Source organism: Sceloporus occidentalis, unplaced genomic scaffold (assembly GCF_023333645.1).
Source record: "Sceloporus occidentalis isolate IW3139 unplaced genomic scaffold, rSceOcc1.0.p SCAF_1, whole genome shotgun sequence".
Classification (NCBI taxonomy): Eukaryota; Metazoa; Chordata; class Lepidosauria; order Squamata; family Phrynosomatidae; genus Sceloporus; species Sceloporus occidentalis.
The window spans coordinates 20,529,103-20,543,038 of NW_028316981.1; the positions used below are offsets into that span (position 1 = coordinate 20,529,103).

General features: G+C 41.8%; 1 protein-coding gene across 3 annotated transcripts in view; it reads right to left on the bottom strand.

Moving 5' to 3' along the window:
* The window catches only part of LOC149321074 (C-type lectin domain family 2 member D-like), a 31,307-nt gene that overhangs the window by 14,440 nt on the left and 2,931 nt on the right, over positions 1–13,936 (bottom strand). For all 3 annotated transcript variants that reach the window (XR_016280479.1, XM_089515312.1, XM_089515322.1), the window contains exons 2-4: positions 12,163–12,270; positions 6,346–6,444; positions 860–952 (exon numbers count right to left, since the gene is read on the bottom strand). Coding sequence is in view for 2 of the 3 variants with exons in the window: in XM_089515312.1 (XP_089371438.1) it covers positions 860–952; positions 6,346–6,444; positions 12,163–12,166 (196 nt within the window). In the remaining variant the exon portion in view is untranslated. The remainder of the gene's footprint in view (positions 1–859; positions 953–6,345; positions 6,445–12,162; positions 12,271–13,936) is intronic.

Sequence of the window (13,936 nt, forward strand, 5' to 3'; positions counted from 1 at the left end):
TACTAGCAATAATAGCTGATACTCATGTTGCTAATTAAAAAAGAAAAAAAATGTTAAATTGGTAAGCAAGGAAAAATTGGAGCAAAATATATCTTATCACAGATTGTTGTGATGCAAAAAAAAATTCTAAATTGCTGAGGTTTTCTTTAAAAAATAATTATATTTAAAACAGAAAATGCAAATAGAAACTAAATGCTTAAAAATACCCCCAAAATCACATTAATACCAATACATACAAACAGAATAATATATAAAACAATAAATGAGTTACCTAAACTAATCTAAACATAATTCCTTTCCCTCATTTTCCTCCAATTTAAAACTAAACTAAACTAACGTAAGTTAAATTGACTTCCCATCCTCCCATCCCAGGAAGTTTAAAGCAAAATATAGTAAACTTCTCACAACCAAAGGCACCCTCACAAAATGACTGCTATGGAGGGTAGGCAGGAATCTTAGAGCAAAGACTCAAACTATGTGCTTATTTTCCCAGGAATGTCTCTGTATCCATGTGAGGGTACTCAGAAAGAAAATCAGAAGCATAATAAATCACAGGAATCGGCACTATATTTAGGGACATGTTAATATTACCATAATGCTTACAATGGTAATCTTATTTACCAATATGATTTAAACCCTCCTAATATTTGTTTAATGCAATTATTCTATCTTCTTCTCATTTTCCCGGACCACTTATATTTTCTGTTCCTTCACCAACACTATATTTCCTTCCAATCATTCTACGTTTTAGATGTAATCTTTCAAATTTACTGCAAGTATTGTTATTAAACTTCTTTGGATGTTAGGTTAAATCATATTACTGCAAATAAAGTTGAAACCTAAGTCTATCTTCACTTACCTGCCAATGAAATAATAGTAATTATCAAAATTGTAAAGACGACAACAGCTGTTAAGGTGTATTTTTTATCTGTAATGCACTTTGGGATGAAAGCTGAAAAACAAATTAAGACAAAATGGTAGTGATGGCCAAGGAAAGAACCAATCACTGTTACAAAAATATCAAAATTTGTTCTTCAAGACAAGACATTGCATATATACTACTATTTTAGGCTGTTATCAGTTTCAGCTGATTTTCATGAGATATATCCCAGTGTGGAAAGCTCTGTCATAGTGATCACAAGACAGTCTTGTGCTTTGTATGTGTGACTATAGATAGCAATCTGCCTCAAGCAGAAAGAAAGGAAGCAATTGTAGTGCATTAAAGGAATGCTCAAAATCATATTTGGGCCTTGTCTGCATGGGCCAAAAGGCCCATTCCCTTGCACCCCGTTCTGCCATTGTCCTTTCCAGATCATATACAGTCTAAAACATGGTTGAGTTGTTCAGGCAGCATCTGGCATGTCCCATATCAGAACCAGGGCAAAACAAGATTACAAAGAATTTTAAAAAATTATCTGTTGCTCCAGATCTTCCAGGAAAACCCAGAACCCTCAATTTCCACGCTGTGATAACTATCTCCATGGATATTCTGCTGCACCATCCAGTGTATCTGCTATTGCCGTTAGGTTTCTTGTTCTGAGTTCAGAACAAGGCACCCAGCATGTGACCATTGCTGAACACCTCATCCTGACCTCAGAAGAGAGCAACCCACAGTGATGGCAGATGTGCCATGTGGCCTAGCAGGACCCTCATTCAGACATCAGACAAATTGTGGGAATGGAAGCCAAGGTAACAGGGACAGGTTGGGTCAGCTGTAGGGGCAGGATACTCCAGGCTGCCCCTGGAGTAGCCTGGCTAGTTCAGACAACACCGTAGTGTAACTTTGGGTAAGGGTCCCTCCTCCTTTTAGACCTGTCCCTAAAACAGAGATCAAAATCAATGAAAAAGCATGGGATTCTAGAGATTCGCAGAAGACATCCTCCAGCCTACATTTGCTTACTCTTTTGAGGGCAGAAGTGATCTCCACAATCAATTTCTTTTGAGGTGGAAGATTAAACACTATCTCTTCTTGGGAACAATGTCTGAAGAAAATAACATATGGCATCCTATTAGGCAGTTACAATGTCATAAGTTAGATTTACAATCTTCTAACTGTATTGTTTTCACATCAGTAATCATGGCACCATTGCCATAACTGTAAATGCCCCTAAAACCCACCTTAAAAGCCAGACAACTGCAAATTTAGCCTTGAAAAAGAGCAGGTAAAAGAGTGTATGGTGAAATGCGCAAAATATTTGTGCCACAATATACAAATGAGCCAGTGGGAGGACATTTGGGTTAAAGGGTTAAAAATGTGCTTGTTCATGATTTCATAGACTCATAGCATCCTAGTGTTGGAAGAGACCACAAGGGCCATCCAACCCAACCCCCTGCAAAGCAGGAGCTAAAAATCAAAGCATCCCCAGCAGATAGCCATCCAGCCTCTGTTTAAAGCCCTCCAAAGGAGACTCTACTACACTCAGATGGAATGTGTTCCACAGCTGAACAGCTTTTACTGTCAGAAAGTTCCTCCTAATGTTTAGGTGGAATATTTAGGCTGTTGCTTACATCCATTGTTACCGGTCGTATTCTATGGAGCAGCAGAAAACAAGCTTGCTCCATTCTCAATATGACACCTCTTGAAATATTTAAATAGGGCTATCATAGCACGTATTGACCATCTCTTCCCCAGGCTAAACATTGTCAGCTCCTTCAGTCATTCCTCACAGGGCATGATTTCATCATTTTAGTTGCCCTCCTTTCTACAAGCACAAGCTTCCTAACATCCTTTTTGAATTGTGGTGTCCAGAACTGGACACAGTATTCAAGGTGAGGCCTAACCAAAGCAAAATAGAGTGGCACTATTACTTCCCTTGATCTAGACACTATACTTCTATTGATGCGGCCTAAAATCGCATTGGCCTTTTTAGCTGCTGCGTCGCACTGTTGACTCATGTTCAATTTGTGGTCTACTTGGACTCTAAGATTCCTTTCACATGTAGTCTCGTTCAGCCAGGTGTCCCCCATCCTTTATCATTTCATTTTTCTGCCCTAAGTGCAGTAACTTACATTTCTCCGTGCATAAATTCATTTTGTTAACTTTGGCCTAGCTTTCTAATCTATTAAGGTTATTTTGAATTTTGATCCTCTCCTTTCGGGTTTTAGCTACTCCACCTAATTTGGTGTCATCTGCAAATTTGAAAGATAATTTTTGGAATTTGACTCCAGATAAACTGGCAGAAATACAAAGGAATGAAGAATAGTTGCAGGAAATGTGAGAAGCAAATTGAGACTTTTTATCACATGTGATGGACATGTAAAAAAGCAAAACAATATTAGACAAAAATTAATAATGAGATGTATAAAATTTTGGGAATTAAATTAGGGTTAAAACCAGAGCTATACCTATTAAATTCAATAAACTTAAAAAACAGAAAAAAGAGAAAATACAGAGATTTGATAAGTTATATGATCACTGGTGCAAGAACTATATATGCAAAACATTGGAAGGATAGGAAAATATCAAATAAATTTGAATAATTATTAAAGGTAAAGAATTTGGCGAAGATGGATAAATTAAAAAATTATGTAAAAGGTAGTTAAGAAGAGATTTTTTTTAAAAAAATGGAAGCCTTTCACACATCACATGCAGAAATTAAAGGGGAATGTTGTAATTATGGGATTTGATGTCTAGAAAATAAAGTTTTTATATCTAGAAAGGAACAGGTGATATGTATTACAGTATAGATAAATTTAGAAAAATGAGGATAATATTATCCAGGGTCGTATAACTGGAATACATGTTACAGTGATGGTTAGAATATTGAAGAAGTCTAACTTTAATAGGGAATGTGGGGAAAGTAGGTCGATAAGGGATATTAGGATAGGTTTTTCTTTCTCTTTCTCTCTTTTTTGGCTCCGGTCTTTAGCCTCTTTTTTGTTTTGTTTAGTTTTGGAGCTTCTGCTTCCATTTATATAGTCTATCTGATTCTTATGTTGACCATCTGGCAATGTCCATGTGTATAGTCTCCTCTCTGGTTGTATGAAGCAGGTATTTGCGATGAATAGGTTGTTTTCTTTGCAGAATTCTATCAGTCTTTCACCTACTTTGTTTTGTATGCCTAAACTGAATCTACTATTTGTTTTTGAGCCTTTGCTGCCTACTTTAGCATTTCAATCTCATATGATTAGTAAGAAGTCCTGTGTTGTTTGTTGTCAAGTTCTTCCTGAACTGCTTTGTAGAATCTCTCAGTTTCTTCTTCTTCTGCCTTGGTGGTTGGCACGTATATTTGTATTATGCTGGTGTTTATAATTGACATGATTCAGTCTGACTTTGCATTTTATCCTTTCACTGCTTTTGCTATATCTTTCCTTAATATGAAAACCAACCAATTTTTTCATGTGTTTTCATTCCCTGAGAACACTATGTAGTTGTCTGATTCAAAGTGGCCCATTTTTGTCCATTTTAGTTCATTCTCCCCTAGTATTGCTCTGTTTATATGTTCCATTTCTTTCTTTTTTTACTATTTCCAGCTTTCCATGTTCCTATAACGTGCATAGTTCTGATTCAGAAAGGCTTTGCATTACTGAATGACTGCTGTTTTGCCTTCCATCTTAGTTCCTCTGTGCCTTGTTCCCTCTCTGATATGCTTCCCCCCCCCCCCCCTTTGCACCTCTGTGTGCTAGTTCTACCTTTATTTCATTTGGGATCTCTCATCATGGGTTTTCCTGGTGAAAAGGCTTCCTAAGGTGGTCCACCTATGCCTCCTTTCACACAGTGCTAACCTGTGTTAGCTATGGTGTTTTTGTGCAATCTTTGTGATTTTTCTCAGTGACATCCACCACTACAGTTGGTGCCCAGGAGTTATTTGCCATGTATCACTTTTTCCCTTCTGGCTTGTTTCCCCTCTGACCCTCTCAGACTGAGATGTTTCCCTTCCCCAACCTCAATTCCTCCTCTCATTATTTGCCTCCCATCTTACAACTGTGTTCATTGCATCCAGCCTACCCTCTTGTTCTTCTTTCCCACCTTATTTTCTCTTGTCCTACTCTCTTGTTGTCCCTTCCTTCATGTCCTTTCTCTTTTAGTTCCACTGATGCCATTCTCACCTCTTTCTTGGTGAGGAGGGGGGTTAAGTTACCCCTCACTCTTCCATCATCCTAATTTCCCACCTGGATGAGATGAAGCAGCAGTGGCAGCGACAGCATGCATCCTCTTTCTTGGGGAGGTTAAGTTGGCCCTCACCCCTCCATTGTCTTTGCTGCCCATCTGGATGGGATGAGGTTGTGGCAGTGACTGTGTGCATTCTCTTTTGGGGTATGTGTTGAAGTTGCCACTCACTCTTCTGTTGTCCTCGCTGCCTACCAGGATGAAATGAGGTGGCAGCAGCAGCACTAACTGCATGCATACTCCTTCTTGGGGTGTGTGTTAAGTTGCCTCTTCCCCTCCATCATCCTTGCTGGCCATCTGGATGGGATGAAGTGGTGTTGGCAGTGACCACGGGCATCCTCCTTCTGGGGTGGTGGTGGGTGAAGTTGCCCCTCACTCCTCTGTTGTTCTCACTGCCTGCCTGGGTAGGATTAGGCAGTGGCAGTGACTGTGTGCATCCTCCTTCTTGGGGGGGAGGGCTGAAATTGCCCCTTGCTCCTCATGCTGTTGCTCCTCTATTGCTGCTTGCCTGGATGGGATAAGGCAGCAGCAGTGACAATGTTTCTTGGGAGGGGCTGAAGTTGCTCCTCACCCCTCCATCATTCTCACTGCCCACCTGGATGGGATGACCCAGTGGCAGTGATTGCGTGCATCCTCCTTCTTGGATGGAGAGGCTGCATTCCTTCTAGCCCATCTAGTATAGTCTTTACTGATTGATAAAGTCTCCAGCTTGTTCAGAACTTTTCCAGTTGAGACCCCTTTAACTTAAAATGTTAAACAATGAATTAGGATTTTATTGATATAAGCATCAAGGTCTCTGTTAAGTGTACTGAATAATGAGTACTCCCCAAAATAAGGGACCCAGAACCAAAATCCGAAGTGGCCTAATCTGTGGAAATTTAATACTTTCCAAACACTACTTGCTTTTTCTAGACTCAAAAGCCAAGAGAAAAGGGATGTTATGGTTTGCATGCACTGAAATACAGAGCTGCCAGCCTGTTTTCTTCCAACAGCTACAGTACATACAAAATCATTCAGAAATCCAGCTCACTATATAGGTACAGCTGTTGTCAGCTGTTCGATGTAGAAAAGTACTGACAGAAAAGGTAGTCATATCTCTGAAATTATTATAATAAGACCATAACTGAGTTCAATAAAAGGTCTAATGGCATATGGCACAATACTGCTGCAGACATTAAGCATATCTGGCCTCTTTGGAGGACGGCAAACTAATTGCAATAAGTAAATGTATTTACCAGCATTTGCTGCTTCCCTTGCACCAGCTGCCTGAGGATGCCTTGTGTCATCTCTCTCTGGATTCAACTGCTCAGAGATTGCACTTTCCCCCTCTCTCTCTGTTGGAAAATAAAAGAACTCAGCAAGTACCAGATATACTCAACTAGTTAAAAAAAATCTATGCCTAAAAATTGAACCAAAAATCCTGGGTCAACTTATATGGGTCAATACAGTAACACTGCTTAGAAAGATCCTGAAAGAAGCACCAGCCCCATGCCCCACTATCCATGGCTTTGCAGTGATTTCTGAATGAGCTGCTGAGGCAGGGAGTATGTGTGAAAGAGGTGATAAACTTTCTCGATCCAATGCTAAAACCTTCTCTCCTCATCCTCCTCCACCTCCCTCTTGGGATCTCTCCTGCCCACCAAACTCCATTTTCCTTCTCTTCTCAATTTGAAGTTAAAACCTTCTCCTCCAGCAATATGGAAGCAGTGTTAGTTGGTTGGGAAAGGTCCAGAGAAGGAGGGAGGGGTGTTTTACCCTTTAGATCCTTTGTTACATGCCCGTTTTATCATCAACTTATCCACGTGGGTCACATCAAAATCTATGATTTTGGCCTCAAAACCTGCCACTGACTTAGACATGAGGCTGACTTGTACATGAGTATATATGCTTTTTTGGAATATACAGTCTATTTTTTTCTCTCTGTACTGCCAGATAAAATTCTCGCCCCCACCATTTTGGAATCAGTTAAGTATGTGACTGAAGCCCATCCAAAACTGGATCTCAGAACACAATCCCAAGAGCCAGCTGAAATGGTATCATGTCTGGTGACCTCATCGCTCCTGATAATATAGAGTACAACACAGAGCACGCACATATGCCTCTTTTATAAACCGTTCCTGATCAGATTTCACTTACAGCAAACAGCTGTTAAAATCCCTTTCAAATACAAATGACTTTCCAAAAGGGATAACTACTTGGCAAGTTTTGAATGATGGATGTTACAGCAGACCAAGTTCATCATCATAATCTCTCACCATCAGCTATGCTGGCTGGGGTTAGTGGAAGTTGCATTCCCACAACATCTAGAGGAGCAAATGTTACCTGTTCCTGATTTATAACTTTTCAGAAGGCCCTAGCACTCTGCAGAAGCAACAGCTCCCCCTTTTATGAGAACTCCGCAGTCTGTGCTCTGTCCAAGTTTCCATTCAGTTCTGGCTTCTTCTTTGCTGAGACTAGCAAAGTCTAGACCTTCTTGACATCTATCTAAGCTTCATTGTGGTAGAATTCAAGATATAGCCATGTTAATCTGTAGAATCAGTATATAGAGAGATCTTTTAACACCTTTGAGACTTAAGAGGCTGTGCATACCGGCCATTAAGGTCAGCCTGGTGGTGGAATTGGGGCATCGCTTTCATACAGCATGTACCTCGACTCTGCCCCCATGGCAGCGTGACACTGCACACCACTCCACATGGAGCGTGGCATCACGGCGCTCCTTTGGCACTGCATGCACACAATTCAGCTCTGAAGGAGCACCGTAAAGCCATGATGCTGCAGCTATCATGCCCTTTCCAGGGCGCAAAAAGGAGCTGCTTTTTGCGGCTCCTTTCTGGTGCCCTAGAAAGGCCAGATTGGGGCTGCAACATGTGGTTGCCGTGGCCCTGATCCAGCAGAGCTGGAAACGGCTGCAGGCCGCCCCTTAGGGGTGGTCTGCACAGTCCCTAACTAAAGAAAGAAGTTGGCAGCATAAGCTTTTGTAGACTCAAGTCTATGAAAGCTTATGCTGCCAACTTCTTTCTTGACTCTCAAAGGTGTTATAAGATCTCTCTCCATACTAAGCGTCACTGTGCTTGACATGCAGGAATCTGTCTTAATGAGGTGTGATTCAATCTTGTCTGCTGCTACACCATCATGCAATACGATACTTCAAGGCTAGTTCACTTCTTTGAGGTAGGCCAGGCCACAGTGAAGATTTTTCAGATTTGTTATTTTATTTTATTTAATAAAATATTGATATCTTGCCCTATACCCAAAGATCTCAGAGCCACATACAAATAAATGAATGTAAACAGTAAGAGTACAGTTGCTCCTCTATTTTTGTGGGGAATCCATTCCGGACCCCTCTCCTCGTGAAAATGGAAACTCGCCTGTATTCAAGCTCCATTGGAAAACTCACCTATATTCAAGCACCCATGTTTTGTCACCCTCTGTTGCTGTTCCAAGTCATAGAAGTGATGTCCAGTGCCCAACTCATGCAAGAGTTTGCCAGCGCCACCACCAGTGAAATATGCAGCTATGGCTCATGTGGGCAGACAAAGAGTGGGAGACACTACCACACTAAATGATCAGCAAGGCTTTGTTGTGGTTTTAAGGGATCCTGAAAACATGTTTCATGCAACCCTCATCCTTACCATGGTCCTAAAGGCTGTTGGTTGCCCTTGTTTTTCTTGTACAATACTTTCACTAAAGCCCCCCCTGTCACCTCCTCCCCCCCCCACTGGATCTTTCCAGTAGCTTACAACAGATTTTAAAAATAGTTAGAAATTCAAAAAATGAAATGCTCCAAGCGTGATTAAACTATTAAAAAAATGAAAACCCATTTAAGCCACAAAAATACAACAACAGGACAAAAACAATAATTAAAAATTCCAGTACATTGTGCAAGGCCCATCTCACCTAAACAATCAAGTGCAAAATAAAACTGCAGAAAGAATCCAGTTTGAGATCATTTTAACTCTCCTGCCTCAGTGCTAGTGAATCCTGGGAATTGCAGTTTATTGTGGCACCAGAGCTCTCTGGCAGAGGTGGTTAAATGTCTCATAAAACTACAGTTCCCAGAATTCCATAGCACTGAGCCAGGGCAGTTAAAGTGGTCTCAAACAAGATTATTTCTGCAGTGTGTTTTGGAACTCTGTCCTCAAAGGACTGTCAAAGCAGAGAGGTCTTCACCCGCCTGTGGAAAGACAGCAAGGAGAGTGCTTGTCTAACCTCTCTGCGAAGGGAGTTGCAGAGTTTGGGGGCAGCCACTGAAGCGGTATAGTCCCATCAAATCTATCTGTGAGGGTGGTGGGGCAGTGAGAAGGATCCCTTACCTAGTGCCTCTTGACACTATATAATTATAGCACCATGATTCCACTTTAACTACTATGGAAGCATCCTATGGAATTCTGGGATTTGCAGTTTAGAGGATTTAGAATTCCCTCCCAGAGAGATCTAAGTGCCTCAGCAGACCACAAGGATTCCACAGGATTCAGCAGATGCACTTGAAGTGGAATTATAATACTCACAGCTGTATAGTGCAAAAGCTCCCTGAGAGCCTTATCCTGCAAGAACGCAAAGAGGGGCCAGGTAGTAGAGGCTTTTTCCATGCCTTACCACTGATGTCATAGCGCTTCAGTTCTCTTCCCAAAGGAAATGGCTGTAAAAGTGTATCTTTTGCCTATCTGGAAAAATCTGCTCAACAAAAGACACGCTTTTACAACTGTCACCTACAGGAAGAGAACTGAAGCACTACAATATTATGTGGTAAGGCATGGAGAAAGCTGCTACTCTCTGGCTCTGTTTCAGCTTTTGTTTCTCATGCAATAAGGCAATGGTCTCATTTCCACTAAGGTTTAAACTGGATTGTGATTCAACATGATCGCTGAAGCGATTCAGAAAGGGGGGGGGGGCATGGTTTTGACCTATTTAGCTCACATCAAAAAGACGCTGGTTAAATCAGGGTCTTTTGGGCTGAATTGATTTATTTAGAAATAAAGGTATTCAGCCTAAGTGGGAACCAGGCAGATCTGAATCCACATTGGCAGCCCAGCTTCCCCAACCTTTCTGCCCCAGCCATGCTTCCTTCTGACCCAGCCATGCCTGCTCCGTCCTCCCGGCCATGCCTCTCTGCCACCCGGTCTCCTTGCCCCTGACCTCCTTGCCATGCCCCTCCTCACCCCTGGCCTCCTTGCCATGCCCCTCCTGTTCGCCTTGGTCGATGATCTCCGTCTGTGCATCGACAGGGGAAGTGTGGCCCTGTTGGTGCTCTTGGACATCTCAGCGGCCTTCGATACCATAGACCATGGAATCCTTCTGGAATGCCTGAGAGAGTTGGGAATCTCTGGCTCTGCTCTGCAGTGGCTACATTCCTATCTCTCGGGCAGATTCCAGATGATGATGCGAGGGACAGATGTTCCTCTATGAGAGAGCTGACATCTGGCGTCCTTCAGGGCGCCATTCTGCCCCCCATGCATTTACATGAAGCCACTGGGTGAGATCATCCATAGACATGGGTTGGGATGTTATCAGTACGCTGATGACACCCAAATCTATTTCTCTATGTCTCAAACTGTTTCAGTGACCTAGGAGGGCATCTCCTCCTGAATGACTGCCTTAAGTCAGTAATGGATTGGATGAGGGAAAATAGACTTAAGCTGAATCCAAATAAAACGGAGGTACTCGTGATAGGCAACCCCAATCCGGGTATGGAAATAAGTTCGCCAGTTCTAAATGGGGTCACACTTCCCCTGAAAGACTGTGTCCACAGCTTGGGGGTGCTCCTGGATTCATTGCTTCAGCTGTCTTCTCAGATTGATGTGACAGCCAGGAGTGCCTGTTATCAGCTTTGGCTGATACGCCAGTTGCACCGCTACCTGGAGCAGCGGGACCTAGAAACCGTCATACATGCTCTAGTAACCTCTCGCCTTGATTTCTGTAATGCGCTCTACATGGGGCAACCTTTGTGCCACGTCCGGAAGCTCCAATTGATACAAAACATGGCAGCCAGACTGGTCGCCGGAAAATGCAAGTTCGACCATATTACACCTATTTTAAAATCATTACATTGGCTGCCTATTACCTTCCGGGCACAGTACAAGGTGTTGGTTATCACCTATAAAGCCCTACATGGCCTGGGCCTAGTCTACTTGAAGGAACGCCTCTTCCCATACAATCCTTCTCGTACACTCCGATCCTCCGGGAAAAACCTCTTACAATCTAGAAAGACCAGACTGGCAGTGACCTCCCGGAGGTCCTTCTCTGTCACCACTCCAAAAACTTGGAATGACCTGCCGGAAGAGATTTGCCACTTATCCTCACTTGAGAATTTTAAAAAGGTGACAAAAATCTTTCTCTTCCAGCAGGCCTTTCCTGATTGATAATGTCCAGAACCAACTGAATCCCCCTCCTTTTTTATTTTTCTTATTTGTGGTTTGTCTAGTAACTTTGTCATATTGTTATGTATTTTTAACCATGTTTTATTGTTTTATTGTTTAATTTTATACTTGGGAGGAAGGGTTGGGCTGAGGTCTTGTTGTTTTTATCGTTGTATATTTTATAAACTTTGCTGTTTCCCGCCTCGATCCTCAAAACGGAAGAGGCGGGATATGAATAAATATTTATTATTATTATTATTATTATTATTATTATTATTATTATTATTGCCCCCCGGCCTCCTTGCCTCTCTGGCCTTCTCCGCTGCCCAGCCTCCTTTCCTCTCCAGCCTTCTCTGCCATCTGTCCTCCTTTCTGGTAAAAACACAGTGGGAACCACACTCACTGCTGAATCAGTTTCAGGAATCAGTTCAGGATTTGGATCAGAAGGTAAGTGGGAATGAAGTATGAGTCATTTTTAAAGCTTTAAGGCACAATGCAAAGAGGGAATGCCTTCAACAACCCTTCCAAGCCACAGTTTCTTTCTGTGGGAGTTAAATGAAAATTCCTCTCCATTTATTTCCTGCCCACACTTAGATATCTGCTGTCATGAGAGGGGCCTTTTTGCGGAGGGAGGAGTGAAGTTTAAACGTTGGCAACTTGATGTCTTTTGCTGCCACACAAAAGACACTTATTTACCCATAAGAAAAAAGCAGTGTTGATTGAAGACAGTGGCTTCTGCTTCAGGAAGTGGAGGTGGGATCACAATGTCTGCATTCTGAATGGAAAGTGGGCTCACAATGTGTGCTATAATGAGACAGATTTTTTATTACTTATCTGGCATTCTTAATAAACTGGGTTCAAGATTTAAACATAGCCACCCTCACCCACACACACAAAAGATAAAATCTCCTGTCCCCTTCCAATCCTTTCTCAGCAACTACCAGAGCATTTTCTTGGGGGGGGGGAGGGGGCAAGCAGAACTGCTAGAGGGAGAGGGGTCCTATATCTTTAATGATTGTGCAGAAGATAGAATTTCAACAGGTGTTGCTGGATATAACAAATAAAACAACCATTAAAGGTACACAAGCCCTCTCCAGTTTCCACTCCGGCAATCTGATTCAACAGAATACCCAGCCAATACCCTTCCCTCCTCCGTGCTTGCATGTGACTTTCGGAGAACAGGAAATTGGCAACACTGGTCACAATATGTTCTAACATGCTTGTTTTGTTCTAATCTGAGGGCCCTGAAAGCTATCACCACTCTTTTAGTTAGCTAACTGAGTAAATATTTACAGCAGTATTTGCAATATCAGCAGCTTAGCAATGACTAACAAATGTACGAACAAACAGTTCTGTGATAAAATGAAGCCTGCTTAAAATGTAGATTAAAAGACCCTAAAGACATATATCATGCTAACAGTGTCACCGCCCCCACACCATTAGGCTGTCAGCTTGTGCAGCCTGTATCCCCACTCCCCTTGTGATGCCCCTCTGTTCCAAAAGGCAGGACTATAAAATCCCCTCTATACTTGGCTTTCTTCATTTCAGCAAGGTACAGCGTGCCCGCACCATATGCGGGCTTGCTATACATGGATTCAAAGTCATGCAAACAGTGAGCCCCAGCACTTTCAATGACATGCATATCCCTGATGTTCACACAGCATGGCGCGCAGGAGCACACCGCCATAGAAAACAATGAGACTTCAAGTCCCATGATTTTTCTCTTACATGGGTTGGTCCGGAATGGATCCCCCACATATACAAAGGGCACACTGTATTAATGTGGAGAATGGATGAGGAGGAGAGTCATTTTATTGCTGCTCCTGTTAAAGAGAGGCATATCAAATCCCTATCTGAAAATCACGCAGTCTACCAATACATTCAGATCTATCTTCTGCACACCCGTTATTTGCAGAAGCACTGTCACAGATGGCCTCACCTTCATATTTGAAACAGATGGTTCCCAGTATATGCTAATGGAAGGGCTCTCAATTGACTTATTCACCCGGCACTCCCTTTACTTTCTTTATATGCAGAAAGGAAAATATGTCAACATGTTACAGAGTCTCTGATTCTTAATTTGTAGTTGATTGACTATGATTTGTTTAATGCTGCAGTGTCTCAGCATTTCAACGCCTTTCTATTTTTATGAACTGCATTTTCTTACTTAATTTTCAGATATAGTCCTACGTTGGTGTAGTCCTGTATTCTATAGGATACCAAATTGTCAACATAATTCCCAAAGTTTTATGGCGAGATGTAAATCATGTCAAAGCCTAATAACTTTGGATTGTTAATGTGAGAAAGTATTAAAATGGTTGATCATGCTTTCTAATACATAAAATAATGTTACACAGTGTTAATGTAATACACATAACTCAATATTTTTCATTAAAACATTAATGCAGGGAATACAAAAAATGGTTTAAACAAACAAACAAACAAACAAACAAAAACCTAGGGTTTTTTG